Raw genomic sequence first — 14130 nt, 5'->3', positions numbered from 1 at the left:
AATCTCTTTTATATTTATTTCCTTTATCCAGCTACCTTTGCAGACAAGATTAAATACCAACAAAGCAATCTCCTAAGGTGAAAAATGATTCACTGAACTGGTTTATGTATTTGTTTTAATTCTGCTTGTGTTGATTCTTGTGAATTTATTAGGGGGACCCTGGCTTCTATGGCTCTCCAGGTTTTCCAGGATTAAAGGTAAATGAACACGATTATAGAGAGGATAAATACATATTCATTAGTAAATGCAATTCACTATCATCCAGAAGTTGTACCGGGGCCTGTAGACTCACACACAGTAATGAGAAAGGGAACACATTTATTTTATAAGTTACATGATTTCACTGTGGGTACAAAAACTAAAGCAAAACTGTCGGATGCAACCCCAGAGCAGTGTTAAGATTCTGTACAGAATCTCGGTGAGCATGGGTCATTCAGATTAAATGAGAATGAGATAATTTGTTACCCAATCACATTTTTTAAAAAAGGCGTGTTTCATCCCTGATGTTCTGCAATTACCTTCATTGTTTGATCCTCATGAAAACAACGCTGTATATATTATGCATTGTTTTATTTCCTGTAAATTTTGTAGGTAAATATGTGCATAAAAATAAATATATATGCTTAAAAAAAGGCATGTTTTTGGTTATTTGTAGGGGGAACCAGGAGTGTTTGGAGATCCTGGGCCGTTTGGATTTCTTGGTCCAAAGGTAAAAAAGTGAGCCTATTTGAGTACAGTCTGATAACATCCTATATCCCTTACGTTATCTAATTTATTTTTTTAAATATTTCAAAGAATCATTCAAACCTCAGTTCATTTTGCTTATATTATTTTAATGCATGTGGTAATGATTACATTTTACATTTGAGCAATGATCCTTTTGAAGGTGAATAATAATGAGAGAGAGAGAGAGAGAGAGAGATTCAAAAATTCCCTAGGGATTATACAGTATCATGATTAAAAACATAGGGAACCGTGGAGAGTCCTTTGCTTTGAACACCACTGCATTTTTTCTTTCCTTTTTATGTGACCTCACCTTCAGCACTTGTGCAGGACAAGCCATGGTGGCATTAAGGTGACACAATTAAGGGGGACAATATCTGCTGCTAAAATAAAGTGTAGGTTCAGGTCCTATAGGCAAATAAACTATTTGTTCTGGAGTGCAAGTTAGACATTAATGCTCATAATAGATCCGAGAAACTTCATGGCTTCAGAGGTATCTAGTTGATGCACATGGAAGCATTTTTGGAGTTTGAATTTTTTTGCGGGGGGGAGAACTTTCCCAGTTGGCTGTTAACTTCTGCTTGTAGGTGGGAGATCTCATACTTTTGTTCCTCTTAGACCACCATGAGCTATTTATTTCTCTAGTCAGCCTATAGGCTTTGTTTCCTATATGAATGCTCACTTGGTGTTGCTAATATTTACTTAGTGCCAGGAAACATGAGAAAAAGATTAATATTTCTAAGAAAAGTGAACGAATGAATGATTTCAGGGAGATCCTGGAGACCGCGGGCACCCAGGACCACCAGGGATTTTGGCAACTCCAGCTCTTCCACTCAAAGGTTTGTGTTCCATTTTTTTTCTCTATAGATTATGCTGAAATGGGATTTGCATGGTCCCAAAAGAAGGGTTTGGCCTAGTCCTTCTGTAGTTTACACACTCAGCAGGCTGCATATACGCACTTTTAACATGAATGTATAATTATATTAGTGCAAGTAGAGATGTGCATCTTGGTCTGTCTCTATCAGCCATAAGACACCAAATTTTATTTTAGTGGGTGAACTTCATGCTGGGATTTTTATTATGTTACCTTTCAGAAAGTAGGTTTTTTAATCGCTAGAAATGTGTGAAGCCATTTGACTAAGACCTGCCAAGATGCTGCCTCCAGGAAGAAAGCAGCCTAGATCGATGACAAATTCCGCACTACTTCATGTGTCTGCAGCGGAGGGTCTAAGATATTGCACTTTAAACGTGATGAGAAACTGCAAAACAATCTCCTGTTGTACTTTAACAAGGCTCACGAAAAGTGATTGTGCGTGAGCCTTTCAATGTATATATATGTTTACTATATACATTATGCCATTATCTTTGGCAGGGCCTCCAGGGGATCCAGGGCACCCTGGCCGCTATGGAGAAACGGGGGCTGTTGGACCACCTGGTCCCCCTGGTCCCCCTGGTAGACCAGGCGAAGTCTGTGCAGGTATGGCTTTTACATGCCAGGTTTGCTGCATCCTCTTCCACACCAGGGCCTCTCCACTCTAGCTGATATTAAAATCACCTTAGCATTGTTTCAGAAATACTGATGGCTGTGCGTACCCCAGATCAGGAATGTTGGACTCTCTGAGGGATGGATGGACCAAAGCATCTACTATTATAAAAGGGTCCCCATACTTTTTTATTTTTGGCCGCACTGCGCAGCATGTGGGATCTTATTTCCCTGACCAGGGATCGAACCCATGCCCCCTGCATTGGAAGCACGGAGTCCTAACCACTGGACCGCCAGAGAAATACCCACCACCCGCCCCCAACCCCTGCTTAATTCTAATGCACAGCCAGGATTAAGAAGCACAGAGCTCAAACCAATTAATCATTTAATTGGAAGAAATCCAGGCTCCTGGACTGCACCTCAGAAATATTCAATCACTATCTCAGGGGTGTGATAAGAAATATGTATGTAAAACAAGCTTCTCAGAAGACTACCAGATGCAGTTAAGATGTGGAAACTGCTGCTAAGGTTAGAGTGTGTCTTTAGGTCTTTCCCACTTTCTTGGAAGGCTCTCTCTATGGACATCTACTTGTTAAAATTTAGTTCATCCACCTAGGCCCCAGCTTAAATCTTCTGCATGAAATGTGGAAATACAAAATTGCAAATTAAAAAATAAAATTTTGATTCGGACTTAGTTAAAAAATAAACAGAAAACAACAGCCCTCTCGCCCACAAAAAAACCCCTGTGGCTCATGGTAGTATTTGATGAAAGGCCTGAGAAATAATCCTGTTGACACACGGACTTTGAACTCCTTCAAGTGCTGTCTTAGCTAATATTCCCAGTGAGATTAAGAATGGAAATTTAGGGAATATTTGCATTCCGTGAACCCAGGAAGACTGATTAAACGTGTGGGGAGAAAAGTCTGGTATAAATGTAATTTTATCCGGTCTGTTTCATGTTATAGTTCCTGAGGAGTTAGAAGTTTCCTGAGATATTCAACTGTGAACTACAAAGTTCTTGTTTAATGTTTCACAAAGCTAGCTTTCACTTTGTAGGATCTGATGACCACAAAGGCAGTAAATAAAGCTTTGTTTAGTTCATTTACTCTTTTGATATCGCAGCCATGGCTTAATTGACCCAGAACTATATAAATCATACAGAATACTCTGTTGGTCGGGAGGCACTAGACTCCGCTCTTACATTTCTCCTTTCGGGCTTGTTTATAGTAAAATACCACCTCCAGCAGATTGAAATCAAAACCCAGTGGGAGTAAGTAACACCTGTCTCTAGCCGATTCCAAACCAAGTATAACAGGAACCTTCTTAATTCCAAAAATCTTTTTTAAAAGAATCCATATTTTGACTCCAACCTATAGTAAGAAATAATTTTATATTGTATAGCATTTACATTACATTACACACATATATGCATACATACATACATACGGTTGAAACACATATTTCACAAAATAATATCTCTGGGGTATCTGATGTACTCTATTTTCTATTCCATTCTTTTCTTTTGAAAAAAAAAAGTTTTTAATGCTGGCCACAACTGAATTGATTTCATGTCCTATCAGTTGGTGGGCGAGGCTGCGATATGCCATACACTGTAACCCATTCTGCCTTTTGGAAGCTGGTTGAGCATTCTCCCTGGTACTGGGACGAGATAGCAGGCAGCATCTGGGACCATCCAGTGACTGATTGTGGAGATTCCGAGTCAGGTCTTAGGACTGTTATGAAGACAAGATGGTAGCCAAGTCCACAGGAGTACATGTTCATTTTGTTTTAAACATACCATTGTATGTAGCCTTTATTATACATATTTTATTTTATAGTCATCTATAGTATTTACCATGAGATGAGTTGGGTTTTGGAGTCAGACACCTGTGATTGAATCCCAACCTTCCCAATCCGTATAGTATAGTGAAATAGTTATGCGTTTACACAATGGACTAAGAACATTCCAGGTTCTAGTACTTACAAACTGTGTGATCTTGGGCATTTATTAAACTTCTCTGTGCCTGAGTTTTCCTGTCTGCAAAACGGAGTTCTTGTTACAGTTGAAAGAAATAATATGTATACAGTTCTTAGAATACAACTGGGGATATAGTAAAGACTCACTGTGTTAGCTACGATTATTAGTATTCATATTTGGCCTAAATTTTCTGTGCCTTATCTATAAGGTACGAACTTTTCAAGGTTGTTGAAGGAGTAAAGATAATGTTTGAAAATACACGTAAAACCCCAGCACGTATGCACCCAATAACGAAAGCCATCAACTTAACTTGCATGCTACATTACTGATGACGGACAGGGTTTCAATTGTCTGTTGCTGAACAGATAGCCCAAAACCTAGTGGTTTAAGACAACAACGTTCAGTATATTCCCCTTCACTCTTTCTGTGGTTCAAGAATTCAGGAAGGGCTAAGCTGAGCGATTATGGAGCAGGGATTTTCATCTGGTTGCAGCCATCGTGTCTGGAACTGAAACATGAGGAATGGCCAGGCATCTCTCTCCTTCATTTCTCATATAGCCTCAAGTCTCTCTGTGTGACTCTGTACTTAATTTAGGCTTCCTTACAGCATGGTGGCTTCCGAGCAGTGATATTGCTTCTGTGGTGCCTCAGGACTCCAGTCCAAGCATTTTGCTCACAAGGAAGAAGCTGAATCTTCTTTAATAATCTGGCCTTGGAAACCATATCGTGTCACTCCCGCCATACTTCATTAGTCCAAACAACCACAAAAGGCTGGTACATTGAAGGGACGGGGAACATTCCACCTCTTGCTAGGGGAGCGTCAAGGTTCTACAAGAGCGTGAGGGACTAGAGCTACCCTGGCGCCATCTTTGATAATGTCAGTCTTCCACAGAGAGGTCCTGGAACCAGACATGCTTAGGAAGAAGCAGCTCAGAGTAATGATCACTCTCACACCAAGGCTTCCAGCTGTCTTTAAGCCAAAGCCACCAGCGAGGGGGAAGTAGCATTTCAAGGGGAAGCAGGATTTAGCTGCTGCTGCATTACTTTGACCTGCTCTAAACACACTGAGCATCCAGTCGTTCACTGAGAACATGCCAGATATTGCAGTAAGCTCCTTATGTGGATTATTTTATTTAATCTTCATTACAAGCCTCTGAGGAAGATATAGAGGATTAAATAAGTTAAATAACCTACTTAAGTACCTGTGGCTGGAGAGGGAGAGGCCAGGTTCAAATCTAGCACCTCTTTGCTTTTCCACAAACCTAAGTGGTTATAGTATTTTACATCTACATAGATAATTTTGTGAGTCCCATTTTTTTTTGGCTGTGCTAATTAATTTTGGGGTAAAAGATTAGAAGACTGTCTCCATGTAAGCATATCTCAATCATATCCAAATATTACATTTTAGTATCTAAATGGCAACACCAGTTTTCTCATTAAATTCTACTAGTCAATGATAATTATAAAAACAAACAGCTTAAAATTATATACCAGGTACCTGTCTACATGATTTAATGTATTACCTTATTTAGTTTCTTCTAATTTTTTAAATTTTTTACTGAACTTTAGTTGATGTACAGTATTATGTGTTACAGATGTATAATATAGTGATTCACAATTTTTAAAGGTTATGATCCGTTTATAGTTATTATAAAATACTGGCTATACTCCGCTCGTTTTACAGTATGTCCTTATAGCTTACTTCATATGTAATAGTTTGTACCTCTTAATCTCCTACCCTTATTTTGCCCCTCCCCCTTCTCTCTCCCCACTAGTAACCACTTGTTTGTTCTCTATATCTGTGAATGTGCTTCTTTTTTGTTATTTTCACTAGTTGTTGTATCTTTAAAATTCCACATGTAAGTGATATCATACAGTATTTGTCTTTCTGTGAGTCCATATTTTAATTCACTATATGTGCTAATGTGTTTATTCAGGTTATTTTTTATCAAGTTACCAAAGTTTTTTGATATTTTTAAAACTAATTTTAATTAAATAATATATATTTCTTTTCCAATAATCCTAAAGAATAGACAAAAAGGTAAGAAAATCTGATTCCCTAAACCTTTATTACCACTTGTGTGCTTGTTTCAAAGGAGGTGAGGCATTCTGATGGCTGGGATACTCAGTTATTTTTTAGCTACATTTTTTTTCCTTAAAAAAATTCCACAGCCTACGAAGAATGTACTGATTTTGATTTCTTCTACAGAAAAATGTTATCTGAGAGTATGTGTGGTTTTCATTCTTGATTTCTCTTGGAGGCATGATGGGACCCCCTGGGCCACGAGGGTTTCCTGGTCATCCAGGATTTCCAGGGGCAGCTGGTATTCCTGGGAGAGCTGATTCTGCTCCAGGGAAACCAGGCGACCAGGGACCACCTGGGTTGCCTGGAGTGCCAGGGTTGCCGGGACCTCCAGGATCAGATGGTAAAGTGCTCTTCATTCACATTCACTAGCATTTATGTTGCATTTGATATTTGCAGTATCATTCAGAAACCATGACTTTGCAAATTTTAAAAACGTTATCTAATATTTCATAAGCCAAGTTAGTTGTATTAAAAATACAAAAAAGTAAACTGATGTTGGACTGCCACATCTCTTAAATTATGTGAAAATATTTGGATGGGAATTTAAGTATGCTGATAGAATGTTGTAAATTAACACAATTTTACTTTTTAAATGTAGTTGTCATTTTTATAGAGTTACGTATGGACATAGCTTGAGTCAAACAGCTCTACAAAGCCTTTTGTGAAAAAACTGCTGTCCCAGGCAACCCCTTCTCCTATTCTCTCCTCCCCAGGGGCAATATTTTCCCCACAATTAGCTGGATCTCTTGGGATTTGCCTCTATATTGCCATTCAACATACTTGTGTTGCTATTTCTTAATTTTTCAGTTTGCGCATTATCTATTGACTTTCCTCTGTAGCGGGTGAATTCACCTCACACCACACATGTGCCATTTTCCACTCCTACAACCTATCAATATAGTTAGCGTCATAATTTTAGTTAAATAAATATGCAGTGTTTACACGGAAGGGTTATATAAATGCTATTCACCAGTTTAGCCATATAATAATATATGATACTACTTTCCTAGCATAATAGTTTGGTAATGATTGTCATATCTTTGTGTGTTTGCTTGGTTTTCAATATACTTATTGCTAATTCAACCTCAAACCGTCCGGAATTGTATACATCTCTTAATCATACATTTTAACTCATTACTAGTATTCTCTCTTTGAATAAATCTCATCTGGAACTTTTTGACCTGTTTAAATTAGGTCAGGTTGCAATTTTAAAAGCTGATGCTGCGACACTGCCTGGAGATCTTCCTTCACCATTATCCTAGGAATTCTCTGTCTCTATCTCTCTGTCTGTCTCTGTCTCTCTGACTCTCTGTCTCTCTGGGTCCCTTTGTTTCCACAACTCATATATTTCTTCTAATGGTTTACTCATTATACTTTGTGAGAAAATGTGTGTATTTGGGGTGTCTTCACTATTTGAAATACCTTTATTCTGCTGTGGAATTTGATTGATAGTTTGGTTGAATATAAAATTCTAGATTGGAATAATTTTTCCTCCAGGTTTTTGAAGGCGTTTTCCATTGCTTTTTAGTGTCGTTACTGAGAAGTCCAGTAACCTTTAGATACTTGATTCTTTGTTTAAAATCCCTTTTCTTATTGAAAGCTTATAGGAATTCTCCTTTGTTTTCAATGTCCTTAAATTTCACTGTGATTTACCTCAGTGTGGGTACATTTGCAGGCACTAGGAGCAATTTAACACAAATCCTTCATTTCTGGAAAAATTTCTTGAAGTATTTCTTTTTTTTTAAAATATATTTATTTTATTTATTTATTTTTGGCTGCATTGGGTCTTCGTTGTTGCATACGGACTTTCTCTAGTTGCAGCAAGCGGGGGCTACTCTTCGTGGCAGTGCGTGGGCTTCTCATTGAGGTGGCTTCTCTTGTTTTGGATCACGGGCTCTAGGCACGTGGGCTTCAGTAGTTGTGGCACATGGGCTCAGTAGTTGTGGCTCGCGGGCTCAGTAGTTGTGGCTCGCGGGCTCTAGAGCTCAGGCTCAGTAGTTGTGGCTCACAGGCTTAGTTGCTCCACAGCATGTGGGATCTTCCCAGACCAGGGCTCGAACTCGTGTCCCCTGCATTGTCAGGCAGATTATTAACCACTGCGCCACCAAGGAAGCCCTTGAAGTATTTCTTTGAAGATACTTTGTCCTCCTTTTTTTTCCCTCTGTTTTCTATTTCTGGACTCAATATATTTGTCTGTTAGAGAATCAATCCTACATGTCTGTTTTTCAAATCTTCACTCTATTATTCTTCACCTTTTTATTTTTCTGCAACACTTTCTGGTAGACTTCCTCAACTCCATCTTCCAAGTCTGCTCCTGAATTTTTAAATTTCTGCTTTCATAACCATTTTTTTTTGTTGCTATTGCGCGCGCTCTCTCTCTCTCTCTCTCTCTCTCTCTGTTGTTGTTCCCTTTTAATGTTTCTTTTTGCAGCAGCCTGTTTCTGTTTTGGGAATGAAATGCCTTCGCTTGTCTGCTTTCTAAACTATATAGTTTATTTTAAAGATTCCTTCTTACTTCATTGTCTGTTTCCTCCAGTTTTGAGGACGTTTGTTTTTTCCTGCTGCAGTTTTTGAGAAGGTTTTCTTACTATTTAGCTGCTTCTTTGACCAATCATCCTGTTTGGGGTCTCACTGTCATTCTACTTCAGAGGTACCAATTCTTGAACTTTGGAAGAGATTTCCTAGGTAAACTGTGTTCTGTTTCCGCTTTCCCCACAGCCTGCTTGGAATTCAGCTTTTTAAGGTCTGCTAAATCTTTTTACTTTTTTTTTTTTTTTGCTTTTGTTTCTCTTTTTCTTTGTCTTGAAAGATTATACCTTTTTATAATATTCTTTTACTGTCTGTTATCTTACTGGTATTTGGGGAGACAAGGAACTTATTGTTTGCATTTTATCTAACATTTTTAATCAGATGTCTCTGAATTTTTGCTTTTACAAACCCTGCTTTATGCTTTCTTTATTAGGTAATTATTGATAATTAAGGGGCAAAATATATTTGCCATATACTTTTAGTTTTTTGTTTATTTGTTTTGTTTTGGTATATTTGTTTGTTTTATTATCTACTACTTTGCTCTGCAACCCATTAAATTGGGGCTGAGATTAGGGATAGTGTTATCAATGGTTATGGTAGCAGAAGCTTGCTGTGACAATTGTATGGTCTATTTGTATACATATTCTTATAGCAGAGAGAAAGAATCATAAGAAAGGAATGGAAGAAAGAATGGTGTTGAGGGGGGATGGTGTGAATGAGAACACACCAAGCTCTACTTGTTCTATATCAGATCTATATCAGATGTTCTATATCAGATGTTCACAAAAATTGTGTGATTCTCTCTGCCCGCCCCCTTTCCTGCTGGAAAGTTGTATATTGTAGTGCTGGGCCTCCTGGGCCACAAGGAATAAAAGGCAAAGTGGGTCCACCAGGAAGAAGAGGCTCAAAAGGAGAAAAAGGCAAGTATGCATCAAAGTAGAATTTCTAGAAAACAACATATGGAGGATTGGGAGGCATTATGAAATGTACAATGTGGATTTCATTTAGATTCTTCACTCACCTTAGTTACCCCTGTGAGTACTTAACTCACTGTGTGCTTGTGATGTGATTAGAACTTACCGAAAAGTCAAATCTATATCTTACAGCATAAAGGAGACACTTACCTGCCATGAAATTTGTCTCAAAGTGATGACTTTTTCCACAGGATCCTCTCAATTCCTTGAAAAAAGCAGAGATAGGACAGTATTGATCTTTAATTTTGGTTTCTCTCTGGGGGTCCCATCTTTCCCAGACTAATCAAATACCTATAGCTCTATGTTTCTACACCCTAAATTGTTTGGTGCCTTTTTGGCCAACTGAGTCAGGTGGGTATGAGAGCTGAGGAGTTTGACTGTCCTAAAGGCATTTTTTTAAACTAAAGGTCCTGATGATTAGAAAACGCACTATAGGGAATTATTAGCTGTAACATGCAATACAATCAATAATCTCTCTTAACATATTATTTGGATTCTTTAAATGCCCAGAGTTTATGCTCTAACCAATTTTGTTGTTGTTGTTGTTGTTTCAGCAGGAACCAAATTAAGAGACTTTGTTTTTTTTAGTAGGAACCAAATAAGAGACTTCTAAACTTTTAAAAATACGAAACTTTCTTATTTTCAAAGTTTCTTCCATAGAATCAGACATTGGCTTTTCCCCTAGATTTTGTCAGTTTGCGTTTATTAAGACAGAACACCCCATTTGTCTGGAAATGATATGTCCACCCACATAGACCATAGCTACCTCCAGGTCATGCCCTGTGCTCTCCACATCACATGTTATCAGTTATCTGTGATAAGAATTGTGCACATCAGACCCTTTTTGTTCTTATTCGCACTATTGGTTTTGTATAGTAAAGACTTTATTGGGATTTCATTCAGGAAATTTGACAAAGCTGCCTTTTATCCTCTGTCTAGGAAGCACAGGGCTCTGTGCCTGCCAGCCTGGTCCCTCAGGCCCACCCGGCCCTCCAGGACTTCCTGGGAGGCAAGGGAGTAAAGGAGACTTGGGACTCCCTGGGCGACTTGGAGAAAAAGGTTACCCAGGCCTTCCTGGTGCCAGAGGATCTCCAGGGCCACCAGTGAGTAACTCTCTCCAGTATCAATCTTTCTAGTTAAAAAAGACTGGTAGAGATAGAATTCACTTGTACCTCTCTCCAATTTATAGTGATATATATATTGTATGTTTTGAATCTATAAGTATATTCATGACAAAAAATCATCTCTATCCTTTCATTCATTCATTCATCATTCATTCATTTGTTCAGTCAACTAATATTTATTGAGCAGCTACTATGTTCCAGGTACTATTCCAGGTGCTGGGGATACAGCAGGGACCAGAACACTATCTCTGCCCTCTGGGGGCCTCTACTCTGTTGGGAGGACATACACCATATAACAGATAGACGGGTGAATATAGAGTATGGCCGATGGCAATAAAGGCCATCACCATCTGGTGTGGCTTGCGTGGAGAGAGTGAGGGAAAGAGCAGACCTGAAGTCAAATGGCTGGAGGTTAGGAGGGGTTGGAGAGCATGGAGCATTGCAGGTGGGTTGGCTTCGAGCTTGTACTCTGGATGACGTAGAACAGCCAGCGGAGAGTTTTAAGGAGAGAGGAGTCTGACAATAGTTTTAATTGGATCACTCAGGTAGCTTTGTTAAGAACAGACCAGAAGAGACAAGGGAAGAAGTAGGGAGATTTAGCTGGGCTATTGCTGCAGCAATCCTGGTGAAATATGATGGCGGACAGGTGTACCTATTACTGTTGGGTGTGACGGGAAGTGGTCAGATTCTGGGTATATTTTGACCATAGAGCCAACAGACTGGCTGTGAGGCTGGATGTGGGATATGAAAAGCAGGGAAATAAAGGATGGGGCCAAGATGGACAGACAATGTGAGGAGCAGGCCTGGGGGGCAGGAAAGGGAGCAGTGCTGTTGGGCACATTTTAAGTTTGGGGCGCCGATTAGACGAGCAGGCGGAGGTCTCAAGTAGGCTGTGGGATGATATTCAAGTGGGGGATCCAGATGAGAGATCAGGTGGAGCTGTAGATATCGGCTTCGTCAGAGTTTATGTTATATTTCGTGCCAGAGGATGCATGAGATCTTGCGGTGACTTCTATTTGCTGACCATTCCAAGGGACCATTCCAAGTGACTCGGGCTGAGGCAGAGCGGTCCCTCAGAATAAAATCAGTGCCCCTGGGGGCCCTCCCCTGGAGGCTGGAGACAGCCCTTATTACAGGGGCTTAATCCTTGGGTGGCCAGGAGCCCAACCATCAGCCCCTGTGCACTCTTTTCCATTTTCCCCAGGAAATCTCATGAAACTAAGGTTCCAGTCTGAGAGCCTTAAGTGAGGGTGATGGTTAAGCTCTTCCTGCACCAACCTTGTCAACTCAACGAGAAGTTATGTCCTTAATATGCATATGTTGAATAAACATAATTGTAATTATCAATATTAAGTAGGCTGCATTTTATTGTCTGCTTCTTTAATTCAACTTTTTATAGTCATTTTTTTATTTTTTAAAACAATCTTTTTTTAAATTTATTTTTGGCTGCGTTGGGTCTTTGTTGCTGTGCACGGGGCTTCTCTAGTTGTGGCGATCAGGGGCTACTCTTCGTTGTGGTGCGTGGGCTTCTCGTTGCGGTGGCATCTCTTGTTGCGGAGCATGGGCTCTAAGCACGTGGGCTTCAGTAGTTGCAGCACGCAGGCTCAGTAGTTGTGGCTCACGGGCTCTAGAGTGCAGGCTCAGTAGTTGTGGCTCACGGGCTTAGTTGCTCTGCGGCATGTAGGATCTTCCCAGACCAGGGCTCAAACCTGTGTCCCCTGCATTGGCAGGCGGATTCTTAACCACTGCGCCACCAGGGAAGTCCCATAGTTATTTTTTTATGTTGTTACCTAATCTTCATAATGAAGGTTTTATTGGCTCTAAAATATTTTTCTTCCTTCACATTGAGTCGCTTCTCAGAGCTAACATCTTGGAGTGTGGATTACTAGTTCAGCCAGGGTTATCCTGGCGGAGGTTTATGTAATTCAGTTGCTCCAGGACTTACCTTTTAATTTAAAAAAAAAAAAATTATTTTAAATTAAAGTGTAGTTGATTTACAATGTTGCATTAAACTGGCCGTATTTCTGATGTCTCTGTTCTGTGTATGATTCTGTCCATATGACTTCTCTGTACTAAATTCATCTCACTGTGATCACAGTTAGGGACCAAGTTCATACTATGGGGCACAGGAAAGGAAAGGAGGGAGGGAGGGATGGACAGAAAGAGGGAGCTTGAAGGACCCACAGACAAGCATTCTTGGGTGTTCTCACTCCGCTGTACATCTCTCTCCTCTGCTGGTCCCTGGCTCCAGAAGCCACAGATTTGTGGGAAAGTAGAAAACAGAAAAGTAGGTTTAAGTTCTTTGCAGTTTTTCCTGTGGTTGGACCAAAGCCTTGTATTCATTGCCTTAGCCTGAGAGCAGTTCCCAGGATGGGGGTTTGCCACCACGATGCTCTATTGGAAGGCACAGGGCTTAGGAGCACATGGACCAAGCTTCAAATCCCAACTCTGACATTGGTGAGCTCTGTGGTTTTCCTGTAAGATGGATATAACAACACCTGTCCTACGAGTTTGTTGGTAAGAATTCAATTCAACAGTATATTCTGAGAGCTACAAGGTACACACCAGTGAACCAGATGGCCAGGGTCGCTGCCCCTGAGGAGTTGCAGCGCAAACCAAAGGTCACAAACTGCCATGGACTAAATCTGAACCTCCAGCGTGTTTCATTCTGTCCTCACAGTGTTTGCTTTTGTACTATTAATATGTTTATGGCTGCCCTTGAGAAATTGGAAGCCCATTAGCACAGATCACTGGATCCGCACCACTGCCGGAAGCTGAGGAGGTCTGGGGGCTCGAGTCTCCACCATGCCCTCTCGCCTGCTTTTCGGAAGAGCATGGCCCCCCAGTGGGCATCCATGGTTGAAGTTCCTGACCTAGACTGTGTATAAAATAACTAGTACTTGCCCGGCAGAGAGGAGTTCTTGTGGCTGCTGAGATTTTGTTGTTGTGTATTTTTTTTACATCTTTATTGGAGTATAATTGCTTTACAATGGTGTGTTAGTTTCTTCTGTATAACAAAGTGAATCAGCTATACATATACATATATCCCCATATCCCCTCCCTCTTGCATCTCCCTCCCACCCTCCTTATCCCACCCCTCTAGCTGGACACAAAGCACCGAGCTGATCTCCCTGTGCTATGTGACTGCTTCCCACTAGCTATCTATTTTACATTTGGTAATGTATGTATGTCCATGCCACTCGCTCACTTCATCCCAGCTTACCCTTCCCCCT

The 14130-nt window shown here is 40.2% G+C and overlaps 1 protein-coding gene across 1 annotated transcript in view; it reads left to right on the top strand.

The window, feature by feature from the left end:
• The window catches only part of COL4A4 (collagen type IV alpha 4 chain), a 133307-nt gene that overhangs the window by 55664 nt on the left and 63513 nt on the right, over positions 1–14130 (top strand). The window contains exons 15-21 of the mRNA XM_049712195.1: positions 153–197; positions 656–709; positions 1493–1562; positions 2096–2200; positions 6446–6610; positions 9630–9723; positions 10717–10876. Coding sequence (XP_049568152.1) covers positions 153–197; positions 656–709; positions 1493–1562; positions 2096–2200; positions 6446–6610; positions 9630–9723; positions 10717–10876 — 693 coding nt within the window. The remainder of the gene's footprint in view (positions 1–152; positions 198–655; positions 710–1492; positions 1563–2095; positions 2201–6445; positions 6611–9629; positions 9724–10716; positions 10877–14130) is intronic.

The sequence above is a fragment of the Orcinus orca genome, chromosome 7 (assembly GCF_937001465.1).
Source record: "Orcinus orca chromosome 7, mOrcOrc1.1, whole genome shotgun sequence".
In the NCBI taxonomy this organism is placed as follows: Eukaryota; Metazoa; Chordata; class Mammalia; order Artiodactyla; family Delphinidae; genus Orcinus; species Orcinus orca.
Note: the sequence above shows the minus strand (reverse complement) of the source record. Positions and strands in the feature narration are given on the sequence as shown.